The 16,121-nt window shown below is 51.0% G+C and overlaps 6 protein-coding genes across 6 annotated transcripts; 3 read left to right on the forward strand and 3 right to left on the reverse strand.

Annotated features, from left to right (window-relative positions):
• Nucleotides 1-12: 12 nt before the first annotated feature.
• Nucleotides 13-1,828, forward strand: PHATRDRAFT_45833 (predicted protein; the record flags this gene model as incomplete). The annotated part of the gene is made up of 2 exons (XM_002180004.1): nt 13-799; nt 1,089-1,828. Exon 2 carries the CDS (start codon nt 1,217-1,219, stop codon nt 1,826-1,828), a length of 612 nt encoding a protein of 203 aa, XP_002180040.1. The 5' UTR covers nt 13-799; nt 1,089-1,216.
• Nucleotides 1,829-1,988: 160 nt separating this feature from the next.
• PHATRDRAFT_35637 (predicted protein) lies at nt 1,989-3,896 on the reverse strand (the record flags this gene model as incomplete). The annotated part of the gene is made up of 1 exon (XM_002180193.1): nt 1,989-3,896. One exon carries the CDS (start codon nt 3,894-3,896, stop codon nt 1,989-1,991), a length of 1,908 nt encoding a protein of 635 aa, XP_002180229.1.
• A 414-nt stretch (nt 3,897-4,310) lies between these two features.
• On the forward strand, nt 4,311-5,543 carry PHATRDRAFT_35638 (predicted protein; the record flags this gene model as incomplete). The annotated part of the gene is made up of 1 exon (XM_002180005.1): nt 4,311-5,543. One exon carries the CDS (start codon nt 4,311-4,313, stop codon nt 5,541-5,543), a length of 1,233 nt encoding a protein of 410 aa, XP_002180041.1.
• Nucleotides 5,544-5,834: 291 nt separating this feature from the next.
• On the reverse strand, nt 5,835-8,966 carry PHATRDRAFT_45834 (predicted protein; the record flags this gene model as incomplete). Its single annotated transcript, XM_002180194.1, has 4 exons — nt 5,835-6,254; nt 6,303-6,366; nt 6,491-6,826; nt 6,886-8,966. The coding sequence occupies 4 exons, from the start codon at nt 8,964-8,966 to the stop codon at nt 6,069-6,071; spliced, it is 2,667 nt and encodes an 888-aa protein (XP_002180230.1). The 3' UTR covers nt 5,835-6,068.
• A 1,620-nt stretch (nt 8,967-10,586) lies between these two features.
• On the reverse strand, nt 10,587-13,170 carry PHATRDRAFT_35640 (predicted protein; the record flags this gene model as incomplete). Its single annotated transcript, XM_002180195.1, has 4 exons — nt 10,587-11,642; nt 11,697-12,788; nt 12,872-12,882; nt 12,909-13,170. 4 exons carry the CDS (start codon nt 13,168-13,170, stop codon nt 10,587-10,589), a joined length of 2,421 nt encoding a protein of 806 aa, XP_002180231.1.
• Nucleotides 13,171-15,208: 2,038 nt separating this feature from the next.
• On the forward strand, nt 15,209-15,592 carry PHATRDRAFT_12311 (predicted protein; the record flags this gene model as incomplete). Its single annotated transcript, XM_002180006.1, has 1 exon — nt 15,209-15,592. A coding segment is annotated over one exon (384 nt), but the record flags the coding sequence as incomplete, so codon positions are not given.
• Nucleotides 15,593-16,121: the final 529 nt, after the last annotated feature.

A 16,121-nucleotide genomic window follows, 5' to 3' on the forward strand; every position in this document is an offset into this window, starting at 1 on the left:
GCTAGGAAGTATAGGGGATGCCAAACGTGCAAAACTATAGGTCTAGGGTTAAAGGAGGATGTTCGAACGTTGCGTCTATTGCCTAACTGTAACAGTAAAGTATCCGCACATCATTCATGCCTGAGTCCTCTCGCTGATCGATCCTGCCCGTAGATGGGGAATGTTCACAGATGCAGTCGGAGTCGCAATCACAAATCAGCATGATAATCCTTCTAGCCAAGCCCGCTACACGATAAGTATCACCGCCAGCGTTGCCAAGGAACAACTCCCCACGGACCAGAAATATGTTGAGAGCGTCCCAGAGGCAGAGGCGGCGCCCCTAGCTTTCGGTTCGAATCCTTGGAACGACTCTCCAAGATCACGGGCCGCAGCGTCCGTGTCGAGCGTATCACGGGCACGACCTACCGGTTCCGTTACGAACCCGGGGGCCGCCGCCGTTTCGTCGCGAGGGTCGGGTTGCGGCTTTACGGCCAAATCGAGATCGGGAGGATCCGTTACGGAAGATGGCCGAGCGGCCACATTCGGCATCGGTCGAGACCGGACTAATCGGGGAGCCGCGGCGTGCGTGACACTGGATTTGAGAATGGTGCAAACGACGCTCACCAGAACCCAGCCAAGCGGCACTTTCATTTGTTCGCTTGCCGTATATGACCGATGCCGCGTACGTATACGCGAGTCGGAATGAACTGGGTGTCACACTCGTCTCTCCCGATATCCAAAAAAACGACTGACGGCTCCGCCAGGGATTCGGGTGTATGGACTAGGACTGTGAGTTCGGTACCATACGTTGTCTCTGCTGGTGAGTGAGTTATTGTTCGGATCGGGTGGAGAATCAGAATTCGGTCGATTTACTCGTGCCGAGCTCCGCGCCTGCCCGCCAAGGCCGATTGTCGAGCAGTCTGGCGTGTCAGCAGCACCCTACCGGCAGTTGCTCGTACAGACAGGGTTTCCGAATGTACCGGGACTCATTGATTGTGAATCTCGTTTTGTGACGTCAATGCTGACGTTGATTTCTCTCACCCCTCCCGACAATTGGATCCTCGGGTTTCTATATCGATGGTTCCTCTTCTCGTTCTCGGGTATTGTAGGTACTGTTACCAGGGTTTGCCCCACCAAATTACTTGGTAGCCCCCGCCTCCACGCATCGCTCCATTCCGTCTGTCGGTGGCGATAAAGCCGTGACAAGCCTTGCCCCAGTAGTACCAGCAACTACACGATGAAAAGTACCGCTATTGCAGTTGTCCTCGCCATTTCCTGGTCGTTCAGTGCCGCGTTTACAGCTCCGCTACGGTCGAATGTCGGGCGCACAACTGGCGTCCGATCCGCTCCGACGCCGCCGATCCCGAGCGTCCCGTTGACGCAACGCCGAGCGATCGTCCAAGATCTCGATGTCGTTGCACTTGTCGCGGGGCAGGAGAATTACGGTCTGGCCGTTGTCTGTGTCGGCGAAGCCCTCTGGTCCTTTCTGCAGGCACCGAGTCTCGATCACGCCAAGGTCCTGGTCCCCGCCGCCGTCGCGGCCCTCGTGTTGGGACTCGTGTCCGGACCCATGGTGACGAGTGGAGATGCAGCTACCGTCGGGACAGGTCTCTGGATCGCCACCGGGGTTAGTTTGGGATTGGGAGCCTCCTACGTTGCCAGAATGACGGCCAAGTATTCACCATCGCCCAAGGAAATCGCCGCCTTTGGATTGCTCGTCGCCGTCGCCGGTTTCTTTAGCTTCAGCCAGAATCTGGTAGTGGACGGATTTGTGGTCCTACCGTCGATTCCTTTTCCCGAATTGCCTTCGCTCAAGCTAGGACAGGGTGACTACATCGAATTCTACTGAGTGTCGAAAAAGGACGCAAGCTAATCGTAAATATACTTTGGACGACACCCATATCCATCGTTCGTTCGTACGTTCTCCTAGATACAGCCTTGCACACGTATCCTACTGATATTGGCGCCATCCATCGTAATGTATCTTGTCCACTCGATAGCATTTGGCTTCATCCACGCCCGACAAACGGCATTGTTGTGGCCATGACCGTCATCTGCAATACATTGGCTTCCAGAGGTAGATTGACCATGCTCCAGACGGTCTCGGCGGCATCCTTGAGACTCATGGAAGACTCAACGAGAGTGGTTCCGTTGGGCTGCAACGCCCCGGTCCCTACCTTGTTAGTACGCAAGCTCATTTCACTCACCACGTTGCCAAAATCGATCTGACCACACGCCACGTTGAACGCACGTCCATCAAGTGCCATGCATCTTGTTAGCCCCAGCACAGCATGTTTGGAGGCGGTGTAGCAGGCGGACCCGGGTCGGGGCGTTTGCGCCGACAGGCTACCGTTGTTGATGATTCGGCCGCCACCATTGGCGGCCATGCGTTTCATGGCCGCTTTGCCGCACAAGAACGGGCCGCACACGTTGGTACGTAGCACACGCTCAAAGTCGGCAAACTCCACGTCTGCGAAACTGGCCGCTGTGCTGTTGATACCAGCGTTGTTAAACAACAGATCAATCGTACCGTAGTTGGTGTGGACGGTTTCAAAGAGCGCTTCTACTTCCGACTCGATGGTCACATCCGTCGGGACGCACAAACACGCGCGCCCTTCAAGAGTCTTGGCTGTTTCTCGTAACGTCGTTTTGCGACGTCCCGCCAAGACTACAATCCAACCACCTCGAGACAATCTTTGAGCGACGGCCTGTCCAATGCCACTGCCGGCTCCTGTAATGACGGCCACTTTGCTTTCCTTGGGGAAAGCGGCAATGTTGCCACTTTGTGGAGCAACAAGCTCAATACCCGAGGCGATAGCCGAGGAAAAGTCGGCGACGTATTGGCGAATCAAAGTGTCCGCATCCGGCGCGGACGGAATGCCGAGCCGTCGAGCTCTTCGGGCATCGATTTTGGTCGGAAAACTTGCCACCACGGCCGATAAATGGGCATCCACCTGGTACGTGATCTTTCCCAACTTGTGTTGCGTATCAGGTGTGACCGTTTTCCAAAGGGCGTCTTCGAGATCTCCCAGACTCAGAGCTACGGCTGGCAAGAATACGGTCCGATCGTAGCCCAAAACAGATTCGATTTGTTCCAGGCTTGCGTTGTGGAGTGTCAGCATGGCGTCGATTGCGTGACGTTTACCAGTAACGGCATGCAGTACATCCCTGGCAATGGGCAAGGTCGTATCGACCCCAGCAAGTGGTTCGCGTACAACACCGGAAAAACAACCCGTCGTGGCGGCGTTGGGCTTACCGGCCCGTACAACAATGGTAGGAAGTCGTAGTCCGCGGGCGTCTACGAATCCCCGGCGACTGTAATCGCTCAAAAGTAATTCGGCACAGGCCTTGGTGGCCCCGTAGGTTGTGTGCGGTGTTGCTCGTGTAGCGTCCGAAATAATGTCGTCCTTGCCAATGTAGTCGGTCGGTGCGCCGGATCCAATGGTTGCTCCGGCCGACGCCAGAATGAACTTGGCGGGGAAACCGAGACGCTCGTACACGTACTTACGGGCTCCTTGTATCAGATGTAAAAAGCCGTATAGATTCACATTCATGCATAAATCAAAGTCCCGTTCCCCGTCACCGCTCATGACGGCGCCCAGATGGAAAATCGATACATGGGCGGCGTCGGAAGGGATTAGGCCGAACAAGTTATCGACAAAGGTAGGGTCGGAAATGTCTCCCTGAAGCTTGACAAGCTTATCCCACTTGGATGTTTCAAGCACTGGTTGTAAGATTTCGGGGAAAACAACGTCGGCCAAAACGAGCAAGCCCAGTGAAAGCACAACCCCGTTACCTTGGATCGTTTGACGTTCCAGCAAGGCCGACGCCAACGATTGCCCTAAGAATCCACCGCCCCCGGTAATGATCACTATCGCTTGCGCTTTGTTTTCGCTCGCAGAATTTAAGGACGCCATGGTAACGAAGCAAGATAATGGTGGTTGACAGATACTGCCATGCAGCAACGAATCGGAGTACATTGGTCGATCTTTCGAGAAAACACCCATCAAATCGACTGCTGGACACTCTATCGTTTTGATTCCAAACCAGTTCTATAGGGATATATTTGGAAAGATTAGCTCCTTCACGCTAAGGGATGGGATTATTCGAGTCACGGATAAAAGGGAGTGACGTATGCTTCCATGTCGACGGACAGGAGCGCTCGTCACAATCACTTTCCGTCGTTTTCTCACTCCTGGCGGTCGACAATGGAAATTGAGATCAGACGCCGAACTTGTGGAGCTCAAACATTGGGGTTCCGTGCATTTATTAAATTTCCCTTTATTCTTTTTTTTGCATAAACTCAGACATTTTCAGAGTATTAGACGAGAATGAACAACGATGCTGGTACTCGCGTTGCCTGCGAAAAAAATCCACCAAAATGTTTGGGATTGGCCATTGTTGGTTGCGGACAAATTGTGACGCATCACTTGGAGGCCTTATCGGCGAAGATTGGGAGCGAGACAGTGATAGTACGAGCTTTGTGTGATCCTTCCGTTGATCGACGAACGATAATACGAGAGTTGCCGTTTGTCAGGGCACACCGGGCTCATTCTGCAGTAACGGAAAGCAGCATTGTGGAATGCAACAGTCTTGAGGAACTCATCACAAGGCATCGAGACTTACTTGACGAAAGAATTGATATTATTTTTATTGCCGTACCCCACGATTTGCACGAATCGTTGGCAAATCTGGCCGTCCGAGAAACGAAGGCTACAGTTGTTATGGAAAAACCTTTGGCGCCGACACGATGCGCCTGTGAGCGACTCGTGCAGCTTTCATCTAAGAACAAAGGACGTCTTTATATTGCCGAACAATCGCCGTACTGGCAGGAAGTTGTCAAAGCTAAATTGTTGATATCTCAGGGCGCAATTGGTACTGTGGTTTCTGCGTCATCCTATTATTATGAATCAATGAGAGATAATTTAACTAGTGGTAGCGTTGAGGCCACCGGTGGACTTGGATGGCGCGGCTCGCTTGCCAGAGCTGGCGGCGGTATTGCTATGGATGGAGGCTTACATTGGCTACGACCGATTCGAGAGTTGTGTGGAAATATTACCAACGTTGTTGGTATTATTCGTCCGCATTTGGCTCCTCAACTGGAAATGGAAGGCGAAGCACTGGGACACGCCTTGTTGGAAATTGATACGCTCAATCGTCCTTATTTGCAACAACCAGACGGGTCTGGGCCATTGACAGCGACGTACAGTTGCAACATGCTAGCAACCGCACCCATGGCACACGACAGCTGTCCCTACATTCGAATTACAGGGAATGGAGGTGAGTTGATAATTCACGGTACTGGGTTAGCCAAGGCGAAACCGGGTGCGGGTGGGCTTCGGCTATACAACCCCACCCATCCTGCGGGCGCTGAACAATTCCCCAACGATCGGATTGGAGGATTTTTCCTCGGGTTTACTGGATTGTGGGCAGAGATTTTTCGGATCATGGACCACCAAGACTCCAACGCCGCACACGAATCAGTAGTTCAAGCGGCCGCCGACGTTCGAGTGGTGCTGGCCTTGTACAGAAGTGCAAGAACTCGGCAATGGGAGAAGCCATGACATAAGACATGCATGTTTGAAAATAATATTCGTGTTTCTCGCTTTCCCGGAAAATCATCGCTTTTTGAAAAACGAAATTTAAAAAATGTAGCCTCGGCTTCTGGTGCTAGATCAATCCTAACAGTAAAGCTACAGGATGAAAATATTTTTCTACTTACAGAAAAACGACATGAAAAAATCGCTATTTCGGCCGAATCTGAAAATTTACCTCGAGACGGGGGAAGCTTGACGGGTTGGAAGCAGCTCATCCATGCCAGCGCGATACCTCCGCTATATCATACACAGAGCATACACCGAGCATTGGATTATTTTCTAATTGCTATTTTTACTTAACAGCCATTTCGCGGTCAATCTAAAGTACTTAAAAATTTTCAGATTCGGCCGAAACAGCGATTTTTCATGTCGTTCAGACCGAAATAGCGATTTTCGTCTTGCATTTACATTCATTGAAGTGCGCACGATCGGTTCTTGGAACGATGGAATTTGGAAAGTTCTCCTTAAGGTGCTCAGGCAAGGTTCGAGCCTTTATTCAGAAGCTACTATACGAATCGCTTGGATATCCTCTTCTTCCCCAGAAAAGATATCAGCGACTGTAGAGTAGTCCAAAACGCCTTGCTGCGAAGGGCTAGACCTACGGGGGAGCACAGCTTTGGGTGCTCTCCTCAAATTTTGAAACTTGATCATTGTCCTCAAACGATGGGCGCGCCAACCCTTTTGAATGACAAAGCATGCGTCTTGTACCAGTCGTGTTAAACGTACCATGTAATAGTAATCGTGCCATATAGCTTGGACTGTTCGAACTCCATGAAGCACTTTCCGATACCTACAGACGGACAAATGACAGCGAATGGTCGCTTGGGCTTTTGCAACCAATTTTATTCGGTTCGTACGATGACTGAAAGCCGTCTGGATTGTTCGCACTGCCTGTAAACTTGCCAGAAACTTACGTCTTGCAAGTTTCCTCCGTATCATTGTTTGAATCATCCGACAAGAATCGTTTAGGATTACCTCCAATCGCAGCAGGCTCTGAAAACAGCGCCAGACTCCTTGTATGGTTCGACTTGCCTCCTTTGCTGTACGAAAATGATAGATTGCAACATGGCGACGGGTGGCTCTTTGTAGTACAGTTGCGGACCTTTTGCGAAGAGAGTAGCGCCGCCAACTCAATTGGATTTTCCAACAAGAATACGTTAAGGCACGAACCCTGAGGACCGATACGAAGCGTCGGCAAGTAGACTGCAAAATTTTTGCAGACCGTTGACGCAGCATGTATTGAAGCCAGACTAACTGGATCGTCCAGCAAGCATACAATTCCGATTTAAAGAGGCATGCTGTAGCATACCTGCGATAGGCATTTTGCACCACAATCGCTGATCGTTGGCATATTATTCGGTGATGCCAGTGCCATTGAATAATTCGGCAAGCACGGAGCGCTGCACAGAGAAGTTGGACCGAAGAATACCGACGACACGCTGCTTGAATTACTACAGCTGATCGCTGTCTTTCGATGTAGCGACGATATGCTGATTGAACAGTGCAGCAGGCTTGAATAGCCACGCCAAGGGAACTCGAGGCAAGATATCGGCGAGCAACAGTTTGCACTGATAGAATCGATTGTAGAATCTGGCGATACATGTTCGTTACATACCATCCGCGAAAAATACGCTGCACAACAATGGCCGCATTGCGATGGCGGGTGTTTAAGTCATCGCCAAAAGAGAGTCGAATGAGAAAGCGACGAATTGCGACTTGAAGTTGAATGCTACGACTGAATCGCAGAATGCGCCGAGCCGCAACTGCTTTCCGATAAGTGCGGACTGACGACTCGCGGCGTATAGCTGCTTGCATCCTGACTGTATTTCGAACAAGTCGTTGAAATTTCCACTTCAATGCCCATCCAAGAATTGCTTGCCATACCATTCTAGTAGCTGTAAGACGACGCGTGGCCAAGTCGTGCCCCATCGACTGACGGAATCGCATACGACGAACGAGTCGCTGCATCCAAACCCGTCGCAAGAAGTGCTGAATTTTCCAGGATGCCATTGCCTTTCGTTCTCCGCTGACCCCTTCGCAGATCCGGTCGTTCATGCGCCCCATGGTCTCTTTTAGCAGACGATCTCTGTACATACACTGTATGCGACGAACGGAGTGCATTACCTGGCGATACTTCAAGCGCTCCATGGTACCGCGAATGTGTGCTTGAAGGCGAAGAAGTGCTCTACCACCCACTGCAATTCTTTTCCGTTCATTAAAATTACACCAGGTCGCCTGAATCTTTAAGGCACTTTGATAGACTAGCACCTCTCTAGCGAATTCAGCTCTCTCTTTGGTTTTTGCAATGTATGATTCGAAGCACAAAAATGCATCGATTTTTCTTTCCGCTTTCTCCACGACTCGCCGGAACTGCTGGACAGCCGCTAACAAAGCGAGATTCCGTTTTTGGTAAAGAGAGCGAAATGCGAGGTTATTTCCTTTCTGCGACCGCTGGACAACCGCTCGACGGTCTGGACTCGATGGAAGCCCCATTCGAAGAAAAGATTCGTTCATCAAATCGCACACAGCCTGTTTGACACGGGCTCGAACTATACAACCTCGAAGAAAACGCTGGATTTGGGAGGCAGCATTTGTGCGCTTGATGCGAAGCTTGAGAAGGTAACCGTTTAACCGTTCTTCTGGAAGGAAGTTGGAGAGTGTCGTAGAGGCCGCTTTTTCTGAGTCTTTCGTCTTGCCATGCCCAAAAATACGCCGCAAGCGCATTGCCTCTTCAATTTCGTCGAGAATATCACGGCTGTTACCCCAAACATCTTGTTCGTGAGAGTAGAAGCTACTTTCCTCGCTGGTAGTAAAACTAGCCTCTTCATCCGCACTGGTAAAATCGACATCAGTTTTATCGTCATCCTCGCCGCTTGAGTCTTCGGATATCGAAAATCTAGGATCGATACTGGCGGGTCGATTTTCCCTCCGACCACTAGGCTTGGACGAATTGTCACGACGAGCAGACAATGCTTGAATCTGAGATGGCTGTGTCTTCATGAAGATAGGCAAGGGATTTTCTTGCATTTGATCGAGAGCCTCGTTCTGCAACACATCACTGAATTGCGTCGCTTGCGTTTTCGCACCCATTGCTATCTTTGAGGATAATGCAACTTGACTTACTCTACCGTGCAAGTTGATCCCTTGTGTATTATCTCTAGCTTCATTTCGGTGGCTGGCTTCTTTGGATAGACCCGAGAATGCCTCGTTCAAAGCGTGCTGCTCGATTTGCCCTTTTTGAGCTCTTTTCACAGTTACATTTCTCGGCGCTGGTGAGGTTAGGCGTTTTATTATGATACGGCGACCTCCAAAGCGCCTAGTCGTCAAGTTTGTTGGACTTGTGAACGCCAAAGCGGCGTTCACCTGCACCTCCGGACCGTAGTCGCTCATACTATCAGCAGTAGATGTTCCCGTTGTGGAGTTTTTCCGACAGTGATTTGTGGCGTGTTCCGTGAGAACTTGTGAGAAAGATAGATCCAAAAGGGGTTGGTGGGATTCATCGGTTGGAATGAAGCTCCCGTTGAACTTCTCAACGGATAGCAACTTATAAATATGAATAGACCACCTAGTTTGTAGCACCGGCTCTGCGACTCCATTGTATATTAATTATCCGCCTAGTTGAATATTTTTGTTAAAAGCCAAAGCTTTGGCGAGATATCGTTTATTGCAGCTAATGCAAAACTGATTACACCTAGCTAGATTCTTTGCAGTTATTATCGATTTTTCTTTACTATTTCGTTTGGTTATACTTTGGTCACTACTATCATTCGATTTGATTTACATGTCAATGAGATCTGTCTACAATCCATAGTTCCAGAGCACCGTATTTTTTTGACTCAATGCTGCGTATTGCCATGATCTCTTCGTCTTAACAACCAGAAGGAACGAAGGAAACCCCTCTGCGATGCAAGGAAAAGGAGCACCGAGCCATCATTCTCCTTCCTAACAAGGGGCATTGTGTAGAGGGCACATCTTACTTCGCTTTTTCCAGCAGGCGATGCTGGACATCAGGTTGCAAACGGTATTTTCCCCAACGACTTTGAATCAATTGGCACGCATTTTCAATCAAATATATCACTGATAGTAACCTTGCTAAAAAATTAAGGCAAAATGGCCACGCAGAAGCATACCATTTCGGCGCTGCTCGCCAGCGTTTTCCAGTCAAACAAAATGAGGTCGACTCTGAATATTTCCTACAATAACGCCAAAGGAATTGGATGGTTCCATTTGCAGAGACTGCGTCTTGGAGTCGTTGCATAGCGGCCTTTCGACGGATGACTGACTGGATATTTAGACAGGCTTTGTCAACTGATTGTGCCAACCGCGTAAAGTATAGTCTCCGAAAAATCTGAATGACTGTAATCGCTCGAATTTTCCTTCGCAGCACACAAACTGCAAGGCGGCGCCGATATGCAGCTTGGGTCAAAATCCATGAATGTCTAATATAAAAAGGACGTAGTGCAAGTCATTTGAATTTCGCAACAAGCCTGAGAGAGTGCACAAATTTCGAAAAATTGGACACCGGGACACTAAATATCGTTTAGCATGGTTGCTTGAACTTGACGCAAAAAAGAGGGACTCCAGTTCCTTTCGGCAAGGTAACTTGCCTTAAGTATAGTAGCAGAACGTATTTGTAACAGCTGCAGGTGCTAGACTTTTTGAATGATACGGCATGCGTCCTTTTGTCGATTCGTTGAATTCATACTTCTATGAACAGAGAAAGTGGCCGAGCGTTGCCACAAAATGCGAAACCTGCAAAGGCTTTCAATTGCACAGCTTGGACAAAGGGGCGACGATTAATTTCCCCAAAGGACGCAATTGCGGAAGACGGCTTGCAAAAGAATGGTACGCTGCATCAGTATATAATGACACCAGGTAGATTGAATGACCAGTTACATTCGCAATCTTTTCCGAAGTCGACGAGATGCGACAAAGCGGGCAATGGTTGCTTGCAGAACAATAGCGGAAATCAGGCGATGCAACTGTTGACGACAAGATGGTTGAACACATTTACACGGTCCGATCGCGGCGTGCAAACGACGTATCGCAACACATCGGCGCCAATTCCTCTGGACCATAGTCTCCGATTCTTTTCCGAGCAGTAACTTGACGCCAAGCATTCTGAATGGTACAGCACCCCCTAATAGAATCCCGAAGCTCCACAACTGCCTTATGACGACGTCTTGCCGCTTGTATCGCAACCACGGATCTCACAACGACCTGAAAGTGGCGTTTGGACCATCGTCCCCTGTGCCTTCGTTGCACAGAAACAGCCGCATTGTGTCGACGAGTTTTTGGATCTCTACCGAAGGCGAGAAGAATGAGATGCCGTCGAATAGCGATCCGTAGCCAAATTCTATGACAGAATCGTTGAATCAACAAGGCAGAGATCTCTTTTTTGATTCGGCGGTAGACATTGTTGCGTCGAGCTACTGCCTGAAGAGCCCGTGCACTTTTGTTCAAACGCTTATATCGCACTCTTACTGCCCATCCCCTGATTGCTCTGCCAATTGTCTGAGCCGCATTTTGCTGGCGCGTGTGAAGGGCGCGTCCTAAAGACTGATGAATACGCACACGACGTAGCTTTACCTTGGGATGGACGCAGCGCCAGAAGTTTTGGATTGAAGAAGCAGCCAGGGCCCTCCTCTTGTCTCCAAGTTGTTTCGTGAGCCTCGCTGTTACGCGAGCGAGAGAAGCTTGGACCATAAAGTTTCGCTGAGTTTTTTGAAGGCAAATGATGGCCCTACGCTTGTGGTGATAGCAAACTCTTGCAGTGACACCTCGTACCCAGGCCTGTAGTCTTAGAATCCCTCGCCACCTCAATGCTACCTTCCATCGAAAAGACGTGCCCCTCCACAAGCTTTGGGCTTTCAATACAGCTTTTTCAGTCTGAAATGTAGGTTCATTGGGAGTGTTTTTCTGGAATTTTTTACGGTAGTCTTCATATGAGACAAAAAAATCAAATTGACAATCTGCTTGTGCCAGGGCCGTTTGAAAGCGACCTAAAGCTGCCAGCACATCCGCATTTCGCTGCTGTTGCAATTTGTTGACAACGCGGTGGCCCCTCTGCAAGAGGTTAGGTACAATGACGCAACATTCTGTGCCGACCGGGGCTCTCACGTCCCGGGCCGAACGAGTCAGGGTCTGGGAAATAGCTTGACGCAATCTGGCTCGTACGCGACTAATTCGAAAGTGTCGTTGAATACTACTAGCGGCGCGCTCTCTGAGTTTGTACGATCGCGAATGGTTCCGGGAAAGAAATCTTGTGGGAATGGTCTGCGGTAGAAGCAGGCCGATGTGGTCGTCAGCTTTTCCCGGTTGGTCATCCATCCCATGAGCGACATTCAGTGTTTCGTCTTGAATAACGGATTCTGCATTGTACGAAGAATCCTCAAAGGTTTTAATTCGCAGTGCTTCGATAGGCATGGTCCCGGTTCCATCATCTTGACTCGAGACGCCGGTCTCTTGTACTTTGATTGTCTTTTTCGTCGACGAAATCAAGACTGTGATATGCTCTGGCACGTGCGCACGTTTCGCGCTGCCAATAACTTTACATATGTCTGGCTCCCAAATGACATCCGGACTTTCCAAAGTAAATCTTCGTTCTTCCTCGTCGGACCAACCGGTAGGGATAAGAGTGTCGTAGTACGATCGTCCCGACTGAAAGAACGACAAAGAGTCCGATGAAGCCGTGATTGGGAGGTTCGTCTTGGGGGTCGTAACAGCAGCAGCCGTAGGAGTCTTTGGAACCACCGCAACAACGTTGGCTTCCTGCAGAAACCCAAAGAGGCGAGTCCTGGCCTTGGAGACCACGGCACTAACCGGATACTCGTTTGCGGGAGGTGCTTCTCGTGACGTTGTGTCGTTGGAAAGCCGCGATCTCGATTCTTCCGACGTACTAGATTCTTCGGACGGTTGACGTCGTTCGGCACGGTTGTGCGTCCGGGGAGGCTTGCGGATCGAGAAAAGGTGATACTGACGCGACCGGAAACGCTGCGAGGTCATGCGGGTCGGACTAGAAAACGCCAGGGTCGCGTGGACCTTGACGGCCGAGTCGTAGTCGCTCATAATATAGGAGAGCGGCCCAATGGTGGGTACGTCGTGTAGGATCTTGTGAGGCTCGACCCGTTCCTGAGCAACAACAGCTAATAGCGACAAACGATTTGCCCCCCCTGCCCCCCCCCCCCCCCCCCGTTGCGAGAACGAATTTCCCTAATAAATGAATTTGGCGAAACGCTTCCGATCCCGAAATATCTTTAAAACGCCTGGAAACGGATTATTCGGTAATTACTTACACTCAAGTAGGCTACTGAAAACATCTGAACGTCTTACCGTCATTGACCACATAAGTGTTCAGTCGCCACTCTTCCCAGAGACGATCGGAAATCGTTTCCGGATTATTTGGAGTATCAAATAACCCTACCCCTGTCGCTGTCAGGTAAAACCCAATTTGATTGGTTGATTTGTACTTCTCACGCCGGGCCGTCCGTCGCGCCCGATCCGCGCTGACCGTGAAGAACGAACGAATTGCTGCCGACGGCAATCTCATCGACTGGACCCGTTCGTGTTTCAAGGCTCCGTCGATCCCAGCCATTCTGGGGGAAACCAGTCAAGAGTATTCATATCGTTCCTCCTCAACACCACCATATACACCAATATATATATACACACACAAACACACAAAGTATGGGACGACAATCGTCATCATTGCCATTCCAAGGCACCGCGAGCAACGGTAGCGGTTCCGGTGGTCAGGGCTCCCACGGTCTCACGGTGCGCGGGAAGCAGAATCCCGTCACGCAACTCGCCTTGTTGCGTGAGTTCGTGAGTCCCCGTGACGGAGGAGATCCGTCGTGGAGTGAAGAAGCCCTCGTGGATTGTCTCAAAACGTGCGGATACAACGTCGAACGCGCGGCGGAATGTCTCGTAACGGGACAGTACATCCCGCGATCGGCTCGGTCCGGTGGGAGACATTCCCACCAGGGCAAGTCGGCCTTTTTCCAACACGCTACGGAACAACAAACGTCCGTGCCGTCGCGGAGTAGTACGAGTCCGCCACGACGGTCAATACCTTCCACTGGGTCCGGACGTAAGAGTCCTCCACTCCGCCGTGTCGCCAAGCAACCTCGTACTGACTCGCAACTGGCGCACGTTTCTCCCTCCCAGGCACAGCAGCCCTCGTCCCCATCTCGGGTGCGCGACGTTGTCCCCCCGACTACGGGACACTCGGACGGTTGGTTGCTTTGTCAACGATGGTTATCGGATAGTCTGTGCCTCACGAAACACGGGAGTGTTGATTATCAGGAACCCTTGGCTCTGCAACATTCCCTAACGGGACATCCCACGGTACGCTTCCGGGGGGCACGCATGGAAGGCCGCTTGCCGGAAAACGTGGCGGCCTTACTGACACCGTTGTTGCGGTACCACACCCCCGACTCCTCCTCCTCCTCACCGCTACTACGCGTCACGGCGCAAGCTCTCATGGAGGATTACCGGGTCCCGATCGGGGCACCCGTGCCCCTCAGTCTCACCGTAGCGATCGTCAACGTGTCGGACTTTTTTGCATTGTTGGCGTTAAGCGACGATGATCACACGCACGCGGCAACCAAGGCCTCGCAGTATTTTGCGCAAACGACGGTTGCCCATCCTCCGACGACCAAGGTTTCTCGGCAACGGCTGACGGTCGCACAAGCAGCCTTTCAATTGCTGCAGTGGGCGGAGTACGGAGACGTACCCGAATTTGCGCCGGTATCCACGGAAGAGACGGAAGAAACGACGGGATCGGACAAAGATTCCGATCACAACGATGATATGGAGTACGTGGAGAGTTCGCAGGAAATGGACGACCTAGAATTGGAAGAAAGCTCCGTGGCACCGACTTCCGAAGAAGTGCAACGAATGGAAGCCTCCGTGGTGGCCCACGCGGATTGGGCGAGCCGGCTTCCGGAAGCCCAAGATCCCCCGGGACTAGCCGCAGGGGTGACGCTACGATCCTACCAAAAGCAAGCCTTGTACTGGATGTGGCAACGTGAAACTGTAGGCGATTCGCATGCCGATGTGGAAGAACAGTTGGCGCTCTTGGCCGAGCTCGCCACTTCCCAACCGAACCACGCGTCGACCCGTTCCCCCTTTAGCTCCCCGCCAACGGCGGTCAAAGACATTGAGTGCGACTGCGGGCCCGTTCTGGTGTCGCCAGAGGCACGGAAACAGGCCCGGACGTTCGACCACGTTCTCGATCCCGTCCATCACCCGCTTTGGACACGGCGGTACGTCACGAACCACGCCAAGACGGAAGCCCGGGTCTTTTACGTCAACGAACTGCTCGGCGTCGCCACGCACGAACCACCCGGTCCGCCGCAGCCCTGTTCGGGAGGTATTCTGGCCGATTCCATGGGCTTGGGAAAGACGGTCATGTTGTTGGCACTGATCCTCCGCTCGAAGCAGGAACGATCGGAACAATGCAAGCCCGCGGCAGCGGCAAATGGCCAAGCTACGAAGGTTCCCGGCGAACCCATTACTACCCTAGTGGTGGCCAAGTTGTACGTCTTAAGAGTAAAGATTAGCATTCATAACATGCTGCTGACAGAGTTTTTTCGAACAAGACCTCACGTATTCTTTTGTTTTGTGTCAGATCTCTCCTGCCACAGTGGGAGGACGAGCTACGCAGTAAAACCTCTCTTTCCTTTACAGTATACTACGGATCACAAGGATCTCGCACACCGACAAGGGAAGAGTTGGAGAGTGTCGACGTTGTTGTGACAACATACGGGACCATTCAAGGGGAAACTAAACGCAAGAATCCCATTTTGGCAAAATGCCGGTGGCTTCGTGTTGTGCTCGACGAAGCTCACTGTATTCGGAATCAGCAAACGCTGGCCTCCAAGGTATGCTGCGAACTCTCAGCGAGGCACCGATGGTGTGTCAGTGGGACGATTATTCAAAATTCACTGGATGACGTGTATGGAGTGATAAAGTTTCTTCGGCACGAACCATGGTGCATTCCAGGCTTCTGGAAAGCCGCCATTACTCAACCCTTGAATTCTGCCAAGGACGAATCGGATCCCAAACTACAGTCTCAAGGATTACAGACAGCACTGGACCGTATCCGACGTCTGCTAGCACCCATGATGCTCCGTCGAACGAAAGATTCCGTATCAAACGACGGCAAACCTATTCTTACGTTGCCACCCGTTGAAACCAAAATCGTTAAAGTTGACCTGTCCGAAAGCGAGCGAGAATTCTACAATGCTGTCCTAGCTCGATCCTTGGAAGTTTTCGACGGGTTCCTTCAAAGCGGGACAGCTGCCAAATCCTACATTCAAATATTTGGACTTTTGCAACGTCTACGACAAGTCTGCGATCACATAGCTCTGACTGTTCGATCACGGATTGATGACGACCGGAACGTTGCGGAGCAGGAAGAATATGAGGCGATTGACGTCAAAGAGTCTCCAAAGAAACCTCCATTGCAGGATGCTCTTGGCAACAACTTTCTTGAGGGTCTTTTGGAAAAGTTCTGTTCCAAGCAGGTCTCTCCAGGGAAGC

This window comes from Phaeodactylum tricornutum, chromosome 8 (assembly GCF_000150955.2).
Source record: "Phaeodactylum tricornutum CCAP 1055/1 chromosome 8, whole genome shotgun sequence".
Classification (NCBI taxonomy): domain Eukaryota; phylum Bacillariophyta; class Bacillariophyceae; order Surirellales; family Neidiaceae; genus Phaeodactylum; species Phaeodactylum tricornutum.